The following is a 25161-nucleotide window of genomic DNA, read 5'->3' on the forward strand; positions in this document are numbered from 1 at the left end:
AACACAGGTTTGAACTGTTTGGGTCCGCTTATAAGCAGACTTTTTTCAATAGTAAATACTATAGTACTACCTGATTTGCAGTTAAATTGATCTGTGGATGTAAAACCACATATATGAAGGAACTACGTATATACAGAGGGCTGACTGTAAATTACACTCAGATTTTTGACTGCTCAAAAAGTTGGCACCCTAACCCCTGTGTTGTTTGTGTCAACTGTACTAAGGTTAACTTAAGCCCCTTGACTTAATTTTTTTCCAGAAGTGTACTGGCTATTCTGATACCTTTGTCTTTCCACATACGTTATTTATTTATTTATTTTAAATTTTTATTTATTTTTGGCTGCGTTGGGTCTTTGTTACTGCATGCGGGCTTTCTCTAGTTGCGGCGAGGGGGGCTACTCTTCGTTGCAGTGCATGGGCTTCTCATTGCGGTGGCTTCTTTTGTTGCGGAGCACAGGTTCTAGGTACACGGGCTCAGTAGTTGTGAGCACGGGCTTAGTTGCTCCACAGTGTGTGGGATCTTCCCGGACAAGGGCTCGAACCTGTGTCCCCTGCATTGGCAGGCAGATTCTTAACCACTGCGCTACCACGGAAGCCCCCTCCACATACATTTTAGAATCAGTTTGTCAATATCTATAAAAAAGTCTGCTGGGATTTTTTGAGTGGGATTGCACTGAATCTATAGATCATACTGAGAATTCACATCTTAAAAATATTGGGTCTTCTAACCTATGAGCATGGAATGTCTTTCCAATTATTTATGTTCTTTCATTTTTTTAATCAGTGTTTTGTAGTTGTCTGCACACAGATTGTGCGTGTGTGTGTGTGTAGTTATTGCCATACATCCCCCTCCAACCACTGCTTTCGTTGTTTACCACAAATTTTGATAAGTTGTATATTCATTTTCATTTAGTTCAATATATTTTTAACTTTCCTTGAGACTTATTTTACTTACACATTTTTTGGTAGTGTATAGCTTAATTTCCAAATATTTGGGACTTTTCTATTATAGACTTCTAGTTTTTTCTGTTATGGTCAATGTAAATACTCTATATGTTTTTAGAGTCTTTAAAATTTTTGAGCTTTGTTTTATGGCCCAGAATGTGGTCTACCTTGATGAATGTTTCATTTAAACTTCAGAACAATGTGTACTTTACTGTTGTTGGATGGATTGTTCTATAAATATCAATTGGGTCAAGCTGGTTGACGGTGCCTGCTTAATCTATCGATTACTTAGAGAGGTATTAAAACCAACTGAAATTGTGGATTTGTTTACTTCTACTTTTATCTCTGCCAGTTTTTGCTTCATGCATTTTGATGGTTTATCATTAGGTGCTACATTTTTAGGATAGTTACAGGTTCTCTTGGAGAACTGAACCCTTTATTACTATGTTATGTGCCTCTTTATCCATGATAATCTTCCATGTTCTGAAGACTGCTTTGTCTGAAATTAACATAGTTACTGTTGTTTTGATTAGCATTTCATGGTGTTTCTATTTCCATCCCTTAACTTTAAATTAAAAAAATTAAATAGACTATTTTTTAGAGCAGTTTTAGGTTCACAGCAAAACTGAGACAAAGGTACAGACAGCTCCATATATCCCTTGTCCCCACATCACCCCTTAAGTTTTATCCTGAGTCTTTATATTTAAAGTTCATTTCTTGTAGACAACATATAGTAGAATTTTTTTTTGATCCATTTTGACAATCTTTGCATTTTGACTGGTGTGGTTAGGCAATTTATATTTGAAGAGATTATTGATGTAGTTGACTCTAAATCTACCCTCTTGCTGTTTTCTATTTGTTGTATTTACTCCTTGTTTCTTTTTTCCTCTTTTTCTACCTTCTCTGATTTTCCTTGGGCATTTTTTTTTTTTTTTTTTTTGCGGTATGCGGGCCTCTCACTGTTGTGGCCTCTCCCGTTGCGGAGCACAGGCTCCGGATGCGCAGGCCCAGCGGCCATGGCTCACGGGCCCAGCTGCTCCGTGGCACGTGGGATCTTCCCGGACCGGGGCACGAACCCGTGTCCCCTGCATCGGCAGGCGGACTCTCAAGCACTGCGCCACCAGGGAAGCCCTTCCTTGGGTATTTTTTATGATTCCATTTTATCTCATTTCTTGACTTATTATTTATACTATTTTTTAAAACTTTTTTAGTAGTTTTCCTAATGTTTACAATGTACATTTTAAATAGTCTAAGTCCACCTTTAGATAACTCTAAAAGTGTCATCCAAAGTGGCTGTACTATTTTGCATGCCAATAGCAATGAAAAAGAGCTCTGATTCCTATTCATCCTTGGTAGAACTTGGTATTGTCAGTTCTTTTGATTTACCTTATAATAGAATATTCCTAATTTCTCCCTCCTATCCTCTGTCACATTGTTGTCATTTGTTTCACTTTTATATGTGCTATGAACACCAAATACACTGCTATTACTATTTAAATAATTAAAATTTAGTGCAATTAAGGAGAAAAGTTTATCTTTTATCTTCATTCATTTCAAACACTCTTCATTTTTTAATGTAGATCCAAGTTTGTGACCTATATCGTTTTTCTTCTGCCAGAAGAAATTCCTTTACAATATTTTGAGAAGTTATATGAGAAAGTCTATTTCTCTCTCACTTTTGAAGCATTGCTGGATATAGAATCCCAGGTTGGCAGTTTTTTTCTCCTTTTAATACTTTAAAATTATCATGCCACTGTGTTCTTGCTTGTATAGTTTCTCTTGAGAACTCTGCTGTAATTCCTCTGTTTCTGTGTAAGTGAAGTGTTTTTCTCCCCTCTGACTGCCTTCAAGATTTGCTCTTTGTTTTTGCTCTTTTGCCTAAGTGTGGGGTTTTGTTGGGGGGAGGGGTTAAAAATGGATACTAAGCTTCTCTAAGCTTCTTGGATATGTGGTTTGGTGTCTGTCACTTATTGTGGAAAGCTTTCAAAAATTATTTCTTCAAATATTTCTTCTGCTTAGTTCTTTCTTTCTTTTCTTTCTGGCATTCCATTCATGTATATGTTACAACTTTTGATATTGTTCAACACTTCCTGAATACTCTTTTTTTGTTTGTTTGTTTCCACTCTCATTTTCTCTGTGCATTTCAGTCTGGGTAATTTTTATTGACCTATCTTTATATTCACTGATTCTATCCCTTGTTGTATCTTATGAGCCCATCAAAGTCATTCCTCATTTCTGTTACTGTGCTTTTGATTTCCTTTTGATTCTTTCTTATATTTTCCATCACCCTGCTGACATTATCTATCTGGTCTTTCATTTTGTCTACCTTTTCCATTAGAATCCTTAAGATATTAACCATAGTTATTTTAAATTTCCTGACTGGAAATTTCAACACCTGTGTCATATGTGAGTCTAGTTCTGATGGTGTTTTGTCTCTTCAACTTGTGTTATTTCTTACCTTTTAGCATGTTTTGTAATTTTGTTCCTGTAGTTGACAGCCAGACATGTATAGAGCAGTAGATACTGAGGTAAATAGGAATTTATGGGTGACTATATCAATCTGGCCAAGAGTTGGGCTATGTTTGACATTTACTTCTCTATGGGTACCAGAGGATTTAAATTTCTCTAGTAATCTTGTTTTTATCCCCCCTCTTGGTCTTGGCCCTTCTTTTTGTGCTTCACCTCAGAGACAGTCTGTCTTTTGCAGCTGTAATCCACTGCTATTTTAACTGGAGGCTTATTAGTTGGTTGTAGTGGAGGGGGAGGGGAATTCTCTAATCTTTGAATTAAGTCTAAGTCTTTGGAGTGCATAGTGGGCCTATGTTTTGGGAGTGTGGCCTTCATGGCTGTTTTTGTCCCTTTCCAGGGTGTTGTGAATTGAACCGCATTCCTCAAAAAGATATGCTGAAGTCTTAACTTCTAGTACATGTGAATGAGACGTTATTTGGAAATAGGGTCTTGGAAGATAATCAAGATAAGATGAAGTCATACTGGATTAGCATGGGCCCTAAATCCAACAAATGGTCCCCTTATAAGGAGAGAGAAATTTGAAGTCACAGAAGAGACACAGGGAAGATGATGGAGGCAGAGAGTGTAGTGATGTTGCCAAATAACACCAAGGATTGTTGGCAACCACCAGAACCCAGAAGAGGGAAGGAAGAGTTCTCTCCTAGAGTCTTCAGAGAGGACACGGCCCTGCCAACATCTTGATTTCAGACTTCCTGCTTCTAGAACTGTGAAAGAATAAATTTCTGTTGTTTGTGCCAATTAGTTTATGGTAATTTGTCACAGCAGTGCTAGGGTAAAGCTTTTTTCCCCTATGCCACCCAATACTTTCCCTGGCTATAGAATTTCCAGTCTATGTCTCTGAAACTCTCTCCCTTGTATACTGAGGCTTTTTTTCTTCTTTCTTTATTTTTTCTTAGATGAGACAGGGAGATAGAGTGGGGCTGGGGCATAGCAGACCTCCCTTTCCCTAGCTGGGATGAGATTTTCCTATTACCCTATATTAGTTTTGTCTTTCTTGCAACCTGTAAAATAATCCTGGAAATAAATGGTTAGAAGTCTTCGCAACTCCACAGAAAGTACTTTCAGTCCACATGAAAAGTATCTGTCATTGCACAACAATGTAAATATACTTTGCACTACTGAAGTGTACACTTAAAATGGTTACGATATTAAATTTTGGTTTTTCTGTCACAATTAAAAATAAAGTATCTGCCTCTACACATCTTACCAAAATGATCTTCGTGTTGCTGCCAAACACAATTCAGAGACTTGGAGGCTGTATGGTGCCAATGGATGGCTAATGGAAATAAGCTTTTGAAGTTGGGCTGTTGAAGGGCCCAACATGTGACTCGTCCCCTCAGCAGGTCCTGGAGCCTGCTTTGTAGATGGGACAACCTGCGGCACCACATCCTAGAAAATTTGACAATGAGAGTGTTAGTAACAATATAAAACAATGTTTATAAGGCTGTAGGATACTACATATCTAGCTATGTAAAAGAACAGATTTTATTATCTCAACCATAGCATTAAAGGAGAAATTCTGAACAGCTAAGGATAAGTGGTTGATAACCATTACTTCTATCTTCTCACCAGCCACTCATATTATGCATTGCAATCTTGCTTCCACCCCACTATCTAACTGAAGTGGTTCTTTAGAAAATCACTAATTTTAACCTTTCAACCACATATGGAAGGATTGCTTTTTAGGGCTTATCATTCTGGGACTCTCCACTGTGACACTATTAATCACCCTCATCCTGACTCCTTGAAACTTTCTTTTCCACTGATTATGTGTGATTGTGGGCAAGTTTCATAAACTCTCAGTGTCTCTGTTTCCTGTTTTGTAAAACGAGGATGACAATAATACTTATCCCATGGGTTTAGTGTGAGGTCTAAAGTACTTAGAACTTTGTTGTCACATAGTAAGTCCTATATATGTCCTATATATGATATGCTATCATTCTAATCATCATTATTATTGTGGTTATTATTAGGGATAAACTATATCTATTGGCAAAAGTACCTTGATAAACTTGCTTGGAGTTGGTGATACCCTAAGTGTCATGTTTTCAGAAATATTAATAAAATAACTTCATTTGCATAAGATCTTAAAAGGAATTAATTCATCCTGTGGGAAAAGATGGAAAAGCTTTTCTGCCACTGCAGAAAAGCTGTATGGTGCTTGACATGAACCTTCTCAATAACCCCTTAAGGTCACTAAACCCGCTAAAAATGCTTATTTTGAGTGGATATATACATGTTAAGTGTGTGGTGTAAGCTAATAAATGGACTGATTGGTTTCATACACAAAGGCCATAGCTAGAGACATAATAGAATTTGCTGATGAATTAGGGAGGGTTCTGAAATAGGTTAGGAAATTGAGAGTTAAAGTCTAAGACAGAGGCTGGCAAACTATGGCCCATGCCTATTTTCATATGGCCACATACAGGTTTTACATTTTAAAGGACTGTAAATAAAAACAATAACATTGGACCAAGACCATATGTGGCCTGCAAAGTCTATAATATTTGCTATCTGGCCCTTCAGAGAAAAAAATTTCCAACCCTTAGTCTAATGCTTAATTGTTAATCAAATACTCTTCTCCATTTACAATGGCTTACTCCCCACAAAAAAAAAAACATTCTTAAGCAAGTGTATTCATTCATTTCTTCATTATTTCACTTGACAGATATTACCAAGCATGTGTAAATAGGGTACTTTCTTAAGTACTAGGAATACAAATATAAATAATCAATCCCAGCCACCATTCAAGAATCTCATAATCATCTAGTATGGAAGAAAGACAACTACTACCATCTATAGTAGTTTTAAACACAGAGTACAGTGAAAAAGTGCAAAGGAGAAAGTGGTTAACTATGCCTAGGAAAACTGGGAGGACTCCATATGATCAGTGTTCTTTGTAGAAGTGCTTCATTGTTTTCTATTTACTTACAAAATAAAATTTGCTCATTGTAGAAGATGCTGGAGTAGAAGGACCCTGAACTCATCTCCTCCCAGGGGCACACCAAAATTACGACTATTTACAGAGCAGCTATCTCTGTAATATGAGAATGACCTAAACACTAGCTGAAAAGACATTCCACAACTAAAGATATAAAGGAGAAACCACAATGAGATGGGTAGGAAAAGTTGAGATGCAGTATAGTCAAGACCCATACCCCTGAGTGGGTGACCCACAAGTGGGAGGATAATTACAATTGCACAGGTTCTACCCAAGGAGTGAGGAGTCTGAGCCCCCACATCAGGCTCCCTATCCTGGTGGTCCTGCACCAGGAAGACAAGTCCCCAGAACGCTTGGCTTTGAAGGCAAGTGGGGCTTACTTTTGGGAGAGTCAGAAGGCTGTAGGAAATAGAGACTCCATCATTAAAGGGCACACACAAAATCTCACACACTCCAGGACCCAGGGCAGAGGCAGTAATTTCAAAGGAGCCTGGGTCAGACCCACCTGCTGATCTTGGAGAGAGCTTCCTGGAGAGGCAGAAGGCCACTGCAGCTCACCCTGGGGACACAGACACTGGTGGCAGCCATTTGGGGAGCTCATTCTACCATGAGGACACTGGTGCTGGCAAGGAACATTGTGGAATCCTCCCTCTAGATTATTAGCACCAGGACCTGGACCCCCCCCCCCCAGCCTGTTAGCACTAGTACTAGACTCCGGGTCCTGACTCTGCCCACTAGTGAGGCAACACTAAGCCCAAGATCACCAGGGCCACAACCCCACTAACCAACAGGCTAACACCAGCTCCAGGACCTCCCTGGGCCACAATCCTGCCTATCAGGAGGCTGACACCAGCTTTAAGACACCATGGGCCCCTCAGCTAGCTGCCCCAGGATCCAGACCCACTCAACAGTGGGCTGACACCAGCTTTGTAATATCAGATGCCACAGTCAGCCATGTCAGGAACTGGCCCCATGCACTGGCAGGCTGATGCTTGATCTGGGACAACTGGCCCTGCAACAAGCCACACTGACTGGGCTCTGCCCACCTGTGGGCCAGCACTAGCCCTGGGATTTCCTGGGGCTCTGCAGCCAGGCCTCTTGAGACCCAGCCCCAATCTCCAGTGGCCAGCAGCCTCCGTACAAGGCAGAGCCTGATAATCAGCCAGACAGGGCCTGCCATACCTACCAGACCACTCATAGTAGCCAGCCCCCCACAACAGAAGGGCCCACACAGCCCACACAGGGGGCACCCCCAGGGCATATAACTCTGGTGACCAGAGGGGAGTGCACTGCTTGGACACATAGGATGCCTCATAACAAAAGCCACTTCTCCAAAGTTGGGAAATGTAACAACCTACCAGATACACAGAAATAAAAATAGCAAATTAGGCAAAATGAGGCAATAGAGGAATATGTTCCAAATGAAGAACAAGATAAAATCCCAGAAGAAGAATTAAGTGGAAATAAGCAATCTACCCAATAAAGCGTTCAGGTCATGATCATAAAGATGCTCAAAGAACTTGGGAGAAGACTGGACAAACACAGTGAGAACTTTAACAAAGAGTTAGATGATATAAAGAGGAACCAAGCAAAGCTGAAGAATGCAATAACTGATATTAAAAAGCATACTAGAAGGAATCGACAATAGACTACATGATACAGAGGATCAGATCAGCTAACTGGAAGCCAGAGTAGTGGAAATTACTTAAGCTGAAAAAATAAAAAAGAATTTTAAAAAATGAAGACAGTTTAAGAGACCTCTGGAATAACATCAAGTGTACTAACATTTGCATTACAGGGGTCCCAAAAGGAGAAGAGAGAAAGGGGCAGAAAACATATTGGAAGACATAATAGCTTAAAAATTCCCTAACCTGGGAAAGGAAACAGATATCCATGTCCAGGAAGCACAGAGAGTCACAAACAGGATCAACCCAAAGAGGAACACACCAAGACACACTGTAATTAAAATGGCAAAAATTAAAGATAAAGTGGGAATATTAAGAGCAGCAAGGGTAAAGCAAAAAGTTACATACAAGGGAATTCCCATAAAGTTATCAACTGACTTTTCAGCAGAAACTCTGCAGGCTAGAAGGAAGTGGCACAATATATTTACAGTGATGAGAGGGAAAAAACTTCAACCAGGAATACTCTACGCATCAAGGCTCTCATTCAGTTTTGATGGAGAGATCAAGTTTTACAGACAAGCAAAAGCTAAGAGGGTTCAGCACCATCAAAACAGCTTTACAAGAAATGTTAAAGGTACTTCTCTAAGTGGAAAAGAAAAGGCCACCACCAGAAATATGAAAATTATGAAAGGAAAAATCTCATTGGTAAAGGCAAATATATACAGTCATGGTAGAAAAATTAACCACTTATTAAGCTAGTAGGAAGGTTAAAAGATTAGAGTAGTAAAATCATCTATAACCACAATGGATAGTTAAGGGATACATAAAACAGAAAGATGCAAAATAAGATGTCAAATAGTAAACATTGGGGGAGGAGGGTAAAAATGCAGGGTTGTTAAAATGCATTCAAACTAAAGAGATCAGTAACTTACAATAATTACATATATATATATATATATATATATATATACATAATTTGCTATATATAAATCCCATGGTAAATACACATCAGAAAACTATAATATATACACACACACACAGAGAAGAGAAAGGAATCCAAATGTAATGCTAAAGATAGTCATCAAATCACAAGGGGAGAGAGCAAAAGAAGAAAGGAACAACAATTAAAAAAAGACAATCCCAAAACAATTAACAAAATAGCAATAAGTACATACCTAACAATAATTAAGTATTTATTTATGTATTTATTTATTTTTACTTTTTGGCCACACGGCATGTGGGATCTTAGTTCCCTGACCAGGGATTGAACCCACACCCCCTGCATTGGAAGCACAGAGTCTTAATCACTGGAGCACCAGGGAAGTCCCAACAATAATTACTTTAAAGGTAAATGAACTAAATGTTCCAATCAAAAGACAGAGTGGCTGGATAGATACAAAAACAAGACCCCTATTTATGCTGCTTACAAGATAATAACTTCAGATCTAAAGACACAGACAGACTGAAAGTAAAGGGATGGAAAAAAGGTATTTCGTGTAAACAGAAATGAAAAGAAAGCTGGGGTAGCGATTTTTATATTAGATAAAACAGACTTTAAAATAAAGACTGTAACAAGAGATAAAGATGGACATTACATAATGATAAAGGGATCAATCCAACAAAAAGATATAACAATTTTAAATATAAATGCACCCAACATAGGAGCACCTAAATACATAAAGCAATATTAACAAACATAAAGGGAGAAACTGACAGTAACACTATAATAGTAGGGGACTTTAACACCCTACTTACAGCAATAGACAGATCATCCAGACAGATAATCAGTAAGAAACACTGGCCTTAAATGACACATTAGACTAGATGGCCTTAATAGTATATATAGAACATTCCATCCAAAAGTCCCAGAATACACATTCTTTTCAAGTAACATGGAATATTCTCCAGGATAGATCACATGCTAAGCCACAGAATAAATCTCAGTAAATTTAAGAAGATTGAAATCACATTGAGCATCTTTTGCAAACACAATGCTATGAGACTAGCAATCAACTACAAGAAACAAAACTGTAAAAAACACAAACACATGGAGAACAAACAACATTGTAGTAAACAACCAAGGGTCACTGAAGAAATCAAAGAGGACATCAAAAAATATGAATATGAAAATGAAAATACAGTGGTCCAAAATCTATGGGATACAGGAAAAAAATTTCTAAGAGGGACGTTTATAGTGATTCAAACCTACCTCAGGAAACAGGAAAAATCTCAAACAACCTAATCTTACATGTAATGGAACAAGAAAAAGGAGAGTAAACAAAACCCAAAGTTGGTAGAAAAGAAATCATAAAGATCAGAAAAGAAACGAATGAAATAGAGACTAAACTACAATAGAAAAGATCAACGAAACTAGGAACTGGTTCTTAAAAAGATAAACAAAATTGATAAACCTTTAGCCAGACTCATCAAGAAGAAAAGAAGGCCCAAATAAGTAAAATCAGTAATAAAACACAAGTTAGAACCAACACCAGAGAAACAGAAAGGATCATAAGAGATTACCACAAAAAGTTATACACCAATAAAATGGACAACAGAGAAGAAATGGAAAAATTCCTAGAAATGTACAATATCTGAAGACTGAATCAGGAAGAAACAGAAAATATGAACAGACCAATGACCAGTAATGACATTAAATCAGGAATGAAAACAGCTCCCAACAAACAAAGGTCTAGGATCAGATACCTTCACAGGTAAATTCAACCAAACATTTAGAGAAGAGTTAACACCTATCCTTCTCAAATTATTCCCCAAAACTGCAGAGGAAGGAATAGCTTCCAAACTCATTCTACCAGGCCAGCATCACCCTGATACCAAACCAAAGATATCAAAAAAAAGAGAAAATTACAGGCCAATGTCACTGATGAACATATATGCAAATTCCTCAACAAAATATTAGCAAACCAAATTCAAAAATACATTAAAAGGATCATATACCATGACCAAATGGGATTCATTCCAGGGATACAAAGATGGTTCAATAGCCACAAATTAATCAGTGTGATACACCACATTAACAAATTGAAGAGAAAAAAAATCATATGATCATTTCAGTAGATGAAGAAAAAGCTTTTGACAAAATTCAACATCCATTTATGATAAAAACTCTCAACAAAGTGGGTACAGAGGGAACATACCTCAACATAATAAAGGCCATATATGACAAGCCCACAGCTAACATCACACTCAATGGTGAAAAGCTGAAACCATTTCCTCTAAAATCAGGAATAAGACAAGGATGCCCACTCTCATCACTTCTACTCAATATAGTATTGGAAGTTCTAGTCAGACCACTCAGACAAGAAAATAAAATAATGGAATACAAATTGGAAAGAATGAAGTAAAACTGTCACTGTTTTCAGATGTGGTGATATTACACATGAAGATCCTAAAGATGCCACCAAACAACTACTAGAACTCATCAATTAATTTGGTAAAGTTGCAGGATATGAAATTAATATAGAGAAATCTATTGCACCTCTATACACTAACAATGAACTATCAGAAAGAGAAATTAAGAAAGTAATCCCATTCACAATCACATCAAAAGGAATAAGATACCTAGGAATAAATGTAACCAAAATGTAAAAGACATGTACTCAGAAAACTATGAGAAACCAATGAAAGAAATTGAAGATGACACAAATAGATGGAAAGATATACTGTGTTCTTGGTTTGGAAGCATTAATATTGTTTAAATGACCATACTATCTAAGGCAATCTAGCGACTCAATGCAATCCCTATCGAAACATCAGTGGTATTTTTCATAGAACTAGAAAAAGTAATTATAAAGTTTTATGGAAACACAAAAAAACCCAAATAGCCAAAACAATCTTGAGAAAGAGAATAAAGCTGGAGGTATCATGCCCCCGATTTCAAACTATACTACAATACTATGGTAATCAAAACAGTATGGTACTGACACAAAAACAGACACATAGATCAATGCAACAGAATAGAGAACTCAGAAATAAACCCACACTTATATGGGCAAGTAATCTACAACAAAGTAGGCAAGAATATACAATGGGTAAAAGACAGCCTCTTCAATAAATGATGTTGGAAAACCTGGACAGCTACATGCAAAAGAATCAAAAGTGGACTACTTTCTCACACCATTCACAAAAATAAATTCAAAATGGATTAAAGACTTAAATGTAAGACCTGAAACCAGAAAACTTCTAGAAGAAAACATAGGCAGTATGTGCTTTTACATTTGTCTTAGTAATAGTTTTTTGGATATGTCTCCCTAGGCAAGGGAAACAAAAGCAAAAATAAACAAATGGGATTACATCAAACTAAAAAGCTATTGTACAGCAAAGGAAGCTATCAGCAAAATGAAAAATTTGCCTTTTGAATGGGAAAAGATCTTTGTAAATGATATATCTGGTTAATATCCAAAATATAGAAATAATTCATAAATTCAACATTAAAAAAAGCAAATAACCCAATTAAAAATGGGCAGAGGGCTTCCCTGGTGGCACAGTGGTTGAGACTCCGACTGCCAATGCAGGGGACATGGGTTTGTGCCCCGGTCCGGGAAGATCACACATGCTGTGGAGCGGCTGGGCCTGTGAGCCATGGCCGCTGAGCCTGCACGTCCGGAGCCTGTGCTCCGCAATGGGAGAGGCCACAACAGTGAGAGGCCCGCATATCACAAAACAAAAACAAAAACAAAAACAAAACAAAAAAAATGGGCAGAGGACCTGAATAGACATTTTCCCAAAGAAGACATACAGATGACCAACAGGCACATGAAAAGATGCTCAATATCACTAATCATCAAGAAAATGCAAATCAAAACCACAATGAAATACTACTTCACACCTGTCAGTATGGCTATTATCAAAAAGCTAACAAATAACAAGTGTTGGTGAGGATGTGGAGAAAAAGGAACCCTCGTGCACTGTTGGTGGGAACGTAAATTGGTGCAGCCACTATAGAAAACAGTATAAAGTTTCCTCAAAAAATAAAAAACTGAACTACCATATGATCCAGCAATTCCACTCCTGGGTATTTATATGAAGAAAATGAAAACACTAAACTGAAAAGATATATGCACCCCTATGTTCATTGTAGCATTATTTACAGTAGCCATGATATGGAAGCACCCTAGATCCCATCAATATATGAGTGGAAAAAGAAGATGTTACACCCCCCCACACACAGACAGACTGGAATATTAGTCAGCCATAAAAAAGAATGAAATCTTGCCATTTGTGAAAACATGGATAGACCTAGAGGGTATTATGCTAAGTAAAATACATAAGACAGAGAAAGACAAATTCTATATGATCTCACTTATATGTGGAATCTAAAAACCAAAACAAATTAACAAACATAATAAAACAGAAACAGAGTCATAGATACAGAAAACAAACAGGTGTTTGCCAGAAGGGAGAGCAGTGGGGGGAGGAAAGAAATAGATTAGGGAGATTAAGAGGTACAAATATCCAGTTGCAAAATAAATGAGTCACCGGTATGAAATGTACAGTGTGGGGAATATAGTTATAGCTATGTAATATCTTTGTATGGTGACAGATGGTAAGTAGAGTTATCCGGGTGATCATTTTAAAATGTATAGAAATATCAAATCACTATGCTGTGTAACAGGAACTAACACAGTGTTGTAGGTCAATTATACTTCAAAAGCAAACACAAACAAACAAATAAATTCATAGAAAAAGAGATCAGACCAGAGGCGGGGAGTGGAGGGAGAGGGAATTGGATGAACATGATCAAAAGGTACAAAATTCCAGTTATACGATAAATAAATACTAGGGATGTAATGTACAACATGATAAATATAATTAACACTATTGAATGCTATACACTAAAGGTGTTAAGAGAGTAAATCCTAAGAGTTCTCATCATAAGGAAAAAATTTTTTCCTTTTCTTTAATTTTGTATCTATTGAGATGGTGGATGTTCACTAAACTTATTGTGGTAATCATTTCATGATGTAAGACAAATCATCATGTTGTACACCTTAAACTTATATAGTGCTGTATGTCAATTATATCTCAATAAAACTAGAAGAAAAAACCACTTCCTCACTGTAAAAAGAAAAAAATAATCTAAACGACTGAGAAATATATAAAATAAAAAGTCAAAGCCTCCTTCCCTCATTATTTTCCATTCCCATTCCTTCAAGGAAACTCATCAACAATCAACAGTTCGGAGAACCAACCTCAAGATCACATACAGCTGAAATCTCCATAACTGCCACACATACATACAGAAATACTTTTTTTTTTTTTTTGGTGAACATAGTTTTCGGATCACTTGGTAAATGCCAAAGAGTGCTATTGATGTTTTACTTAACATTACTAGAATCTGAAACTGTCATCCAAAGTAGCTGTACTATTTTGCATTCCACCAGCAATGAATGAGAGCTCCCATTCTTCTGCATCCTTGCTAGAACTTGGTATTGTCAGTTTTTTGGATTTAGCCATTAATAGATTTAGCAACTAATAGGTGTGCAGTAATATCTCATTGTTGTTTTAATTTGCATCTCCCTAATTATGAATGATGTTGTGCATATTTTCATATTCTTAATTGCCACCTATATATCTTCCTTGGTCAAGTGTCTGTTCAAAGATCTTTTATCCACTGTACATTTTTTTAAGCAAGTTTTTTTTTAGAGCAGGTTTAGGTTCACAGCAAAATTGAGGGAAAGATATAGAGATTTCTCATACACCTCCTGCCCCTACACATGCATAATCCCCACCATTATCAATATCCTCCACCACAGAGTGATACATTTGTTACAAGTGATGAACCTACATCAACACATCATTATCACCCAAAGTCCATAATTTATATTAGCTTTCACGCTGGGTGTTCTACATTCTATGGGTTTGGGCAAATGTATAATGACATGTGTCCTTTATAATAACACACAGAGTATTTTCATTGTCTTAAAAATCCTCTGTGCTCTGACTATTCACCCCTCCCCCACCATGAGTTTTGATATGCAATATTTTCATTTTTCAGCCAATTAACATATTTTTTAATTTCCATTGTGATTTTTAAAATTTGACCTACAGGTTATTTAAAAGTAAACATATTTTAGAGGGATTTTCTATTTTTATTTTTATTATTGTTTTCTAACTTTATTTCATTGTGGCAAAATAACCCCTCAGTGCAACTGTAATTTGTTGCTGCATGGCCTAGCATATCATCTATTTTTCTGTGTGCAGAAAAGAATATATATTCTGTAGTTGTTACATAAGGTCATCTGTATATGTCTGTCAATTAGGTTGTTTGTTAATATTATTGTTCAACTGTTCTATATACTTACTGGTTTTATTTGTCTTATGATCTGTTAGTTATTGAGGGATATGTATTAATATCTCTGATTATGACTGAATTTATTTACTGGACATCTGTCAATTTTTGCTTTGTATATTTGGGCTGCATACAAATTAGAACAATAATTTTATCTTCTTGGTGGATGGCCTCTCTTATCATCACAAAATATGTCTTATTTCTAGTAAAGAAACCTGCCATAAAGTCTTGTTTTATATTATTATATCTAAATCAGGTTTCTTTGGGGGGGTAGTGTTTGTGGTGTATATTTATTCCACCCTTTTGTCTCTTATAAACAGCATATATGTGGTTAGATTTTGTTTTTTAACCTCATGATTTGTCATTTAATTAATGTGTGAAGTCAAATATTTGCTTTCTATTTGTCTTGCCTGTTTTGTTACCTTTCTCTCTTGCTTTGTTTTACACTGATTAGGTAATTTGTATCATTCCATTTCCTCCTTTGTTTACTTGTTAGTTATACATTCTTTTACTGTTTTTTTAAAAACAGTTATTCTAGGGATTATAACACATATCTTTGATTTTTTAAAATTATAATGCAAATTAAAGAATTTATATTAACTCTATCTTCCTTCTTCAACTGCTGTTGTGTATTTTAATTATACACACACACAAACACACACACATACATCCCACAGGGACATTCAGATCTACCCACATATTTAACCTCTCCATTGCATCCATTTTATATCTCCAAGCTTTCATTTGGGATCATTTTACTTCAGCTTAAAGATCCTAAATATTTCCTTTGGTGTTTGGTGGAAGGTTTCGTAAGTTGGGACCATCTAAAAGCATCTGTCTTACTTTCATTTTGAAGGCTATTTTCATTGGATATAGAATTTTTGATTGGCAGTTAGTTTCTCCAGCATTTTGAAGATATTGTTCCATTATGTTCACATTGTTTCTGTTGAGAAGTTAAAGCCAATCTAATTGCTACTCCTTGTAAGGTAATACATCTTTTTTCTCTAACTGCTTTTAAGATTGTTTCTTTTTCTTTATTTTTATCAGTCTTTATTAAAATACATCTAGATGAGGTTTTCTTTATTCTGCTCTGAGTTATAGCACTTTTTAAATCTGTGACTTCATGCATGATTAGGTTATGTATATGGCACAACTGACATTAAGAAAGGGACATGATCTTTGGTTGGTCTGACCTAATCCAGCAATCCCTTAAAAGGGACAGGGATCTTTCTGGTGAAAGAGACTTGAAGCAGCAGAGGAATCTGCTGTCAAAGAGATTCTCTATTGGCTTTGAAGATGGAGAGGACTATGTGGCTGATATGCAGCAAGGAAACAGCAACCTCAGTCCTACAGCCACATAGAACTGAATTCAGCCAACAATCTGAATGAGGGTGGATGTGAATTCTTAGCCAAAGCCTCCAGAAAAGAATACAGCCTACCCAACACACCAATTTCAGCCTTTAATACACTGACCAGAGAACCCAGTAATGCCATGCCTGGTTTTCTGACATACAGAACTATGAGATAATAAATGGATGTTTGTTTAAGTACTAAGTTTGTGGTAACTTGGTATGCAGCAATAGCAAAATAACACAATACTTTGTTACTTTTGGAAAACTCTTAGTTATCATCTCTTCAAATATTGTTTCTGTACCATTCTCTCTCTCCTCTCCTAGAACTCCTATTACAAATATATCAGATATTTACATGTACTAGGTGCCAGGCATTGTTAAAAGTGCCAACCCACTGCATTATATCTCTATTTGCTACCATCCCAGTCCAGGCCCACCATTATTTCTCACTCAAAGACTGCAAAAGCCTCCCAACTGATCTATCCATACATACATTTGCCCTCCCTTCAAATCATTTTGCACACTGTAGGAATAGTGAATTAAAAATATATTAGTATGTCATTCTTTTTGAATGGATCCCTAGGGCCTTCAGGGTAAAGTCCAATTTACTTATCATGTTATGTAATGCCTCCCATTACCTGATCCTGAGCTACCTCTCAGCCTCACTTCCTGTTATTTACCTCCTTGTACTTCATTGCTTATAGCTTCCCAGACCCACTATACTTTCCTAATTCTGAGAAACTCATGTTCATGCTTTTTGTTCCCTCAAACTGGAAGCCGTTCCTACTCTGTCTTTTATACATCTTTCAAGAATCAGTGGAGATATCATCTAAGAATTCTTCCTTAAAGTCACAGAATGAACTAGTAGCTTTCTTTTGTTCTCTCATTATAGTCTGTTTATGCCTCTGTTTTCCTTCTCAATATATTTTGTTGAAATTACATGTTTTTATGTCTTTCCCACCAGTAATACTTGGACACATCTCAATGTGAAGACCTCTGGGTCATTCATTTTTGTACCCTAACATCTAGCATGGTTCCTAGTACTTAGGAGAATTTCATAAATGTTTGTGGACATTGGATTGAATTACTTTTCTTCTAGCTTCATAACCTCTTTAAATCTGGTAAGATGTCTGCTCTAAATCTTCAGTCAAGTAAGTTATAAAAATATTGATGATGTTAAGCCAAAGGTAGGGTTTGCAACAGGCCATCTAAAACTCTTCCTTTGCTTATGGTCTGCTATCAGCACTCTTTTAGTATGGTAATTTAACTAATTAATACATAATTGTATTAATTATATAACCCATCAACATGGATTCATAATTCTTGTTCACAAGGGTGTCATAAAAGACTTGTTAAAATCTTGCTGAAGTTTCATTCATTCATTCATTCAATGTACATGTTATATCTGTCTTATTTCCATAAACATCTCTAATAATCAGAAATAAAAATTAGATTTGTGTGGAACGTCTTTGTTTGTTGATAACACTGTGTAATTTTCTAAGTACTCACTTACTTGAAAATCTGTTCTAGAAGCTAACCCAGGACATATTTAGCTTATTGATTAGTAAACTGAAAACTCTTCCTCCCTTTCCTTTGTTAGAAGTGGTAATATACTTATATAAATCCAGTGTTAAAGTACCTGTCCTTATTCTCCTTAATTCTTTTGATCATTGAGAACAGTTTAACAATATCAAGTTATAACTTATCCATCCCAGGACACATGTACTTTTTCTTTCTGAGAACGTAGTTAAAATTGTTCTTGTTGTCTTTGCAAATATGTATTTATACAAGCCTGAGGTAATTTGGGGGCTTATCCTTCCAAATACTAATCCTTTAGGCAAGTGCCACCTGTTATATTCATCCTTCTTTTCCATCTTTTATATATTATTCTTAAAAAAATAGCAACTATTAGGTCATTGTAAAACTTCCCTTGCAACCCCATAGCTTCCCTCATTTCTCCTTTAATAGAATAATTTGCTGTTTCATAGTCAAAATGATGTTTTTGAGAGCTTCCCAACCTTTAAAGTCTAAAGCCATCTTAATGTAAATTAAAGTCCAACAAGTATCAATCATAATAACAGAAACTTTTGGAGAACAGCCATAGCTAGAAATTCTAGTCAGAATAAGCAATTACATAATAGGTCAATCTGAATCTTTTCATGGTTATTACTAAGGAAGAAGCATTACCCCCTAAAAGGCTTAAAGCCAAGAGTCCATTTAGCTCCTGTCAATTTTTCCTTCCAAATGTCTCTCAGATTTGTCCTTCTCTTTCCATTCCTATAGGTGCCTTCATCACCTCATACCTGGACTACTGCCATAGACTAGATGGTTTCCTTGCCTCCATTCCATCCATATTCCAATCCATTTTCTATACTATTGCCAGATTAATCTTCTTAAAACACTTTCATCATGTCACTCTCCTGCCTGAGACCTAGCTCAAATGTCACCTTTGTAAAATCTTCCTAACTCCCCTAGGAAGAGTTAGTAGCTGCCTACCCAGTGTTTTCACAGCTCTTTGTGCATACCCTTATTAGTGCACTTACAACATATATAATAATTGCCTGTTTAATTATTTTTTTCTTCCCATTTGCTGAAAGCTCCTTGAGGGCAGACAGAAGGATTGAGTCATCTCTTTACAATGGCTTCACATAATTGGCCCCATCTATCTTGCCCACTGCCTCAGGGCCTTCACATATGTTGTTTCCTTTGCCTACCATATTCTCCCTCTCATTCTTCCTGCACAGTTCATTTAACAAATATTTATTCGGTGTCAACTATGTGCCAGGAACTATTTTAGGCACTTGGAATTTATCAGTGAACAAAACAGACAAAAATGTCTGCTTTCATGGAGCTTATCCTCTAGTGGAAGGAGGTAGACAAAGATAAACATAATAAATGAGTAAATTATATAGTATATTAGAAGGCAATAAAAGCTATATGGCAGGATAAAGGGATGTGCTGGAGGTAGTAGGACATTTAAACAGGGTGATCAGGGTAGACTTTATTGAGCAAAATGACATTTGAACAAAAAGGGAATTATTCATGAAGATATCTGATGTAAAGTAGGCCAATACGAAAGCTCTAAGCTGAGATTATCTGTCATATCTGTGTCTGTGTTTAACTAGTGCAATAATATATTGGATTACATGAGTTAAAAGAATGCTCCTTTACATCAGGGCCTCAAAATTAAATGTCCACAGGGGCTAGGCAAGTAACATAAATAGGTAAAGTATAAGAGACAATAGGGGATTGTGGTGAGAGCAGTGAACTGAAGAATGCCTGATCTGTCCAAAACTCCTAGCCACCACTCAGCTCTAGCTAATTATTGCCAGACAGTCCGAATGCTGCCAGATTTGAGAGGAGCCAGAAATGCATATTATATAAGAAATCCCCCAATTTGTAATGTTGACAACTGAATTAGTTCGGGTCCTCTGAGAAGGAGATGCCATGACAGGAAGAGATGTACAAGTGGTTTATCAGGGGAAACATATGTGAAAGAAAATGGAGACAGAGTCTGAAAAGAGTGGGACAGCTGTTGGGCCATGATGTAGGTCTAATCCCTGGGGAGGAGGGTAAATGCAAATCAAAACCACAAAGAGATACCACCTCACATCTGTCATAATGGCTACTATTAAAAACACAACAAATAACAAGTGTTGGTTAGGATGTGGAGAAAAGGGAACACTTGTGCACTGCTAGTGGGAATGTAAATTGGTGCAGTCACTCTGGAAAACAGTATGGAGGTTCCTTTAAAAATTAAAAATAGAACTACCATATGATCTAGCAATTTCACTTCTGGGTATATACCCTAAAAAGCGAAAGTACTAATTTGAAAAGATATGTGCACCCCTGTGTTCAATGCAGCATTGCTTACAATAGCCAAGATATGTAAGCAACCTAAGTGTTCACTGATAGATGAATGCATAAAGAGATGTGGTATACACACATACATACACGCACATACACACACACACACACACACACACACACACACAGGAATAATGTTCAGGCATAAAAAAAGAATGAAATCTTGCCTTTTTCAACAACATGGATGGACCTAGAGGTTATTATGCTGAGTGAAATAAGTCAAACAGAGAAAGAGAAATACCATGTGATTTCAGTTCTATGTGGAATCTAAAACACAAAACAAATGAATAAACCTAACAAAACAGAAACAGGCTCATAGACACAGAGAACAAACTGGTGGTTGCCAGAGGGGAGAGAGGTAAGGGCGGATGAGAGAAACAGGTAAGAGAGATTAAGAGGTACAAACTTCTAGTTACAAAATAAATGAATTGTGTGGACTTAATGTACACATAGGGAATATAGTAAGTAACATTAAAATATCTTTGTATGGTGATAGGTGGTAACTAGATTTATCATGGTGATCATTTTGTAATGTATAGAAATATCAAATCACCATACTGTACACCTGGAAGTAACATAGTGTTGTAGGTCAATTATACTTCAATTTAAAAAAAAGTCAAAATGGATTAGACATAAATGTAAGATAAAACTATAAAACTTGCAGAAGAAAATATAGGAGAAAATCTTCATGACCTTGGATTAAGCAAAGTGTTCTTAACCAAAAAGTAGAATTTACAAAAGAAAAATGATAAATTGAACTTAATAAAAATTCAAAACCTTTGTCTTTCAAAAGACACAATTAAAAAATGAAAAGATAAGTCACAGACTGGAAAAAATATTTTCAAATCATATACCTGATAAAGAATTTGTATCTTAAATATATAAAGAATTCTTACATCTCAATAATAGGAAGGGAAAAAACCTTATTGAAAAATGGGCAAAATATTTAATAGACTTTTCTCCAAAGAACGTATACAAATGGACAAGAAACAGATGAAAAGATGTTCAATATCATTACGATTATGGAAGTGCAAATCAAATTCCAAATGAGATATTACTTCACACCCACAAGGGCAGCTATAAATTTTTTAAAAGGAAAAATAACAAACATTGGTGAGGATGTGGAGAAATTAGAACTTTTATACACTGCTGGTGGTGCATGTAAATGTAATCAATATAAAATGGTGCAGCCCCTTTGGAAAATACTTTGGCAAAAGATTAGACATACAGTTACTACATAAGCCAGCACTTCTACTCCTAGGTACCTACCCAAGAGAATCGAAAACATATGTGCATCCAAAACCTTGTGAGTAAATGTCCACACCAGCCTTATTCACAATAGCCAAATACCAGCCTTATTCACAATAGCCAAAAGGTGGAAATAACCCACATGTCCATAAACAAAAGGTGGTATATACATATATTATATACCATTATTCGGCCATCAAAAGTAATGAAGTACTGATTCACACTACAACATGGATGAAACTTGAAAACGTCACACTAAGTAAAAGAAGCAAGTCACAAAAGACTGCATACTGCGTGATTCCACTTATATGAAATGTCCAGAATAGGCAAATCCATAGAGACAAGCAGCAGATTAGTGGTTCCCAGGGGCTGGGGTGGTAATGGGGACTAAGTGCACATGGGCAAGAGAGAGGTGCCACTGAGGTGGGAAATATCTAATATTGGATTATAGTGATGGTTGCACCACTCGATAAATTTACTAAAAATCCCTGAATGTGCACGTAAAATGAGTCAAATTTATGGTGTGTAAATTATATCTCGATACAAAATTTTAAAAACACTTTGGGAAGTAGAGAAAATAAAGTTTGTGTCAGTTGACACAACTTATTAGGGGTCATACAGAGCTCACTGGGCTGTTGTATGTTGTTGATGTTGTCGTTGTTGCCGTGGTTATGGTGGTTTTCCCATGAGGGCTGAGGGTCAAGCAGGGATTTGGGTCTTCTACAATAAAAATTTTAAAAATTAACAGAAAAAGAATGTTGCTGGGTTGAAATTCTGAGTAGCAGTGGGGGCAAAGAGAAGTGGATGGGTTTAAAAAAATATTCAGGATGCAGAAGTGACAAGGTTTTGTACTGATTAGATATTGGGAATGGGGAAGAGTGAGGATGCCTCAGACTTAACATGCTTCAAGTTGAATCCCTGTTGTCCTTTCAAACTTACTGTCCTCCTGTGCTGCTAATCTCAGTGAGTGGATCAGCATCCTGGCACAGAGTAAGCATTCATTGATTGTCTTTGGAGTGAAAGAATGAATGAACAGAGTAAAAATATGGCCAACGCATCCACCAGGTCCTGCCAAACAGCCAGTCCTATACTCACCCGCAAGGTCAGCTCAGCAGATGTCTATCAGAATTCCCCTCTCACTCTATTGGCCGCTTGGGAAATGAACAGGCCCCACACCTTGAAGAACACTCACATTCACACCGGTGGCCACCCCTTGCCCAAACCCTGCAGCTGTGGCAGAGGCCAGGTTTTGCCCAAAGCCTCTCACCCTGTAAGTTCTTTACACGTGGGCAATGGCAGGTACGTGTACGGCCCATATAAGCATGAGGGACGCCCGGTGTTGTCGAAAGAGGGTCACAATGGTGCCCAACTGGTGAGTCTATGTTCACTTTGGCTCCAAGCAGAAAGAGACGTTTCCCATCCGAGGGGGTTTATTAATCCAGGGCCCACCGCTCCACCCACCCCCCACCCTGGCAGGCAGAAAACACAGCTGCCAGAAACACTGCAGACAGGGAGTGATCAATTTGGATATTTTACTGCTGTTCCCAGTGTTGACAAGCAGAGATACAGAACCGCTTGTGATTCCTGATATAGATACCAAAACCAGGAAGTGATCCCTCCCAGTCCACCCTTCCCAGAAACAGAGGATGAGGTGGGACACGCAAAAGACGCCCCCAGACTCAACCGACAAATTGAAAATTCCCTTCATCATACTGGTTATGAGATAAAGTATAACCTCTTTAAGTATCGTTATACATAAGCACATTTACCTCTCATGGTTGTGAAGATTACAGCGTTTTGCATAATATATGGTTGCCGTTATCATTATCACCAGTTCCTTAATGAGGAAGAATCACAATGACAGCACAATGTCCTTCCATAGTGTTTCTAATTCTTTGCCTTTATAGTTAAGTTAATGTAAAATAAAGTGTAATTTTTACTACAGTGTTTCCTGAAAGTGCAATACCAAGCTAAGAGGCAACCCTAAAAGACTGCTGTATGGGAAGGGAATATGGAAGTACTCCCACACATGGGAGCTCAAGTTTGTCTTTCAGTGCTTGAGTATAGAGTTAAGTCACCAAGTCATTTATGATTAGACTTTCGTCAGGCAGTGTACTATGCTCATTCAACCCATAAGGTTTTGGACAATCATCTGTCCTCTGGTTAAAATCTTTAATGGTAAGGCATTCAGAAGAGCATTCTTGAGTTAACATTCAACCAAGGCATTGAATGAATGTTGTTTCCAGTTTTCAGGGCAGTCAGTAAAGTAAGAAAGCCTAAATAGGCTTTTCAGAGTTGTTTTCAGAACAGAGAAAGAGCTGCCTTGCCTAGCTTCCCCAATGCCCTGCCCTGCTACTCCTGACTCTTGCTAGGTTTCCTGCTCAGGAGGGGCAGAGAAAGGGTAAAATCTGGGCAGAAAACATTACCAAGAAAGAAAGTCAGTGCTGCAAGCTCTTGCAGACAGCCGAGTTCCACCTTCCACTGCACTGCCCAGCAAAGTTAAGCAGGGAGAGGGTAGGGACTCGCCGAAAGCTAGACACAGTCAATGACAGGCCCAGGACGGGGAAGTCCGATCGAGTTTGAGACAATGTACTCTGGGCGTCAGTCCCAGCGCAAGGTTGCTCCAGCTCTTCCAGCTCTTCCCAAGCACTAGGCCCATCTGACCCCGCGCTGATGTCCGCGCGGGCTGTGTTTCGCGCAGCTGGCACAAACCGTGACGAGAGCCCTGCGGCAAGGCACAAGTGGCCTTCTCCTCTGCCAGGGTAAATAAAGGTGAGTACCAACGCCCCGAGGCCGAGCAGCCGCCTCTCACTGCGCCAGGCCTGAAAGCCAGCGGCTGGGCAAACCTACTCATCGCACCCACCCAGAACACCCCTTCGCCGATCCACAGGGCGGAACCCACCTGTGCCGGAGGCCGCGACTCCCAAGTCAGCAAAGCGGGAGGAACTGCAAGCAAAGAGAACCTCGGAAGGCAGCCCTGCGCCCGCCTTTTGCTTTTTGCCCTGAAACTGTCGGCTCCGCGCTCCCCTCCCCCAGCGCGCTCGGACCCAGCGCCTAGCCTGGAGGCCCCGCCCCGCTCCTTCCGGCCATGCAGGGTGGGGGCCTCGCGCGCCTGGGACCAAGCGGGCTGCGGAGCGTGCTAGAGCCGCTGATGCAACAGGGCTGAGCTGGGCCGCGCTGGTTGATTGCCTTCATTTAGCAGATTTGGAACCACAGGCGCAGACAGGAGGATAGATAGACCTATGAAAGTATGCGTGTAAAACCTAGGTCGCCTTGCTTGCCGTTTCAGGACTCCTCCCAGTACGCTACTATTTATGGTGGTTTATCGAGGGTCGCTGGAGCTTA

The 25161-nt window shown here is 37.9% G+C and overlaps 1 protein-coding gene across 2 annotated transcripts in view; it reads right to left on the reverse strand.

The window, feature by feature from the left end:
* The window catches only part of TMLHE (trimethyllysine hydroxylase, epsilon), a 68302-nt gene extending 43472 nt beyond the window's left edge, over positions 1-24830 (reverse strand). For both annotated transcript variants that reach the window (XM_082864657.1, XM_082864656.1), the window contains exons 1-2: positions 24719-24830; positions 4682-4863 (exon numbers count right to left, since the gene is read on the reverse strand). In XM_082864657.1, coding sequence (XP_082720783.1) covers positions 4682-4862 — 181 coding nt within the window. In that variant the 5' untranslated portion in view covers position 4863; positions 24719-24830. The remainder of the gene's footprint in view (positions 1-4681; positions 4864-24718) is intronic.
* Positions 24831-25161: the final 331 nt, after the last annotated feature.

This window comes from Leucopleurus acutus (genome assembly GCF_964270905.1).
Source record: "Leucopleurus acutus genome assembly, chromosome: X".
Taxonomy (NCBI): Eukaryota; Metazoa; Chordata; class Mammalia; order Artiodactyla; family Delphinidae; genus Leucopleurus; species Leucopleurus acutus.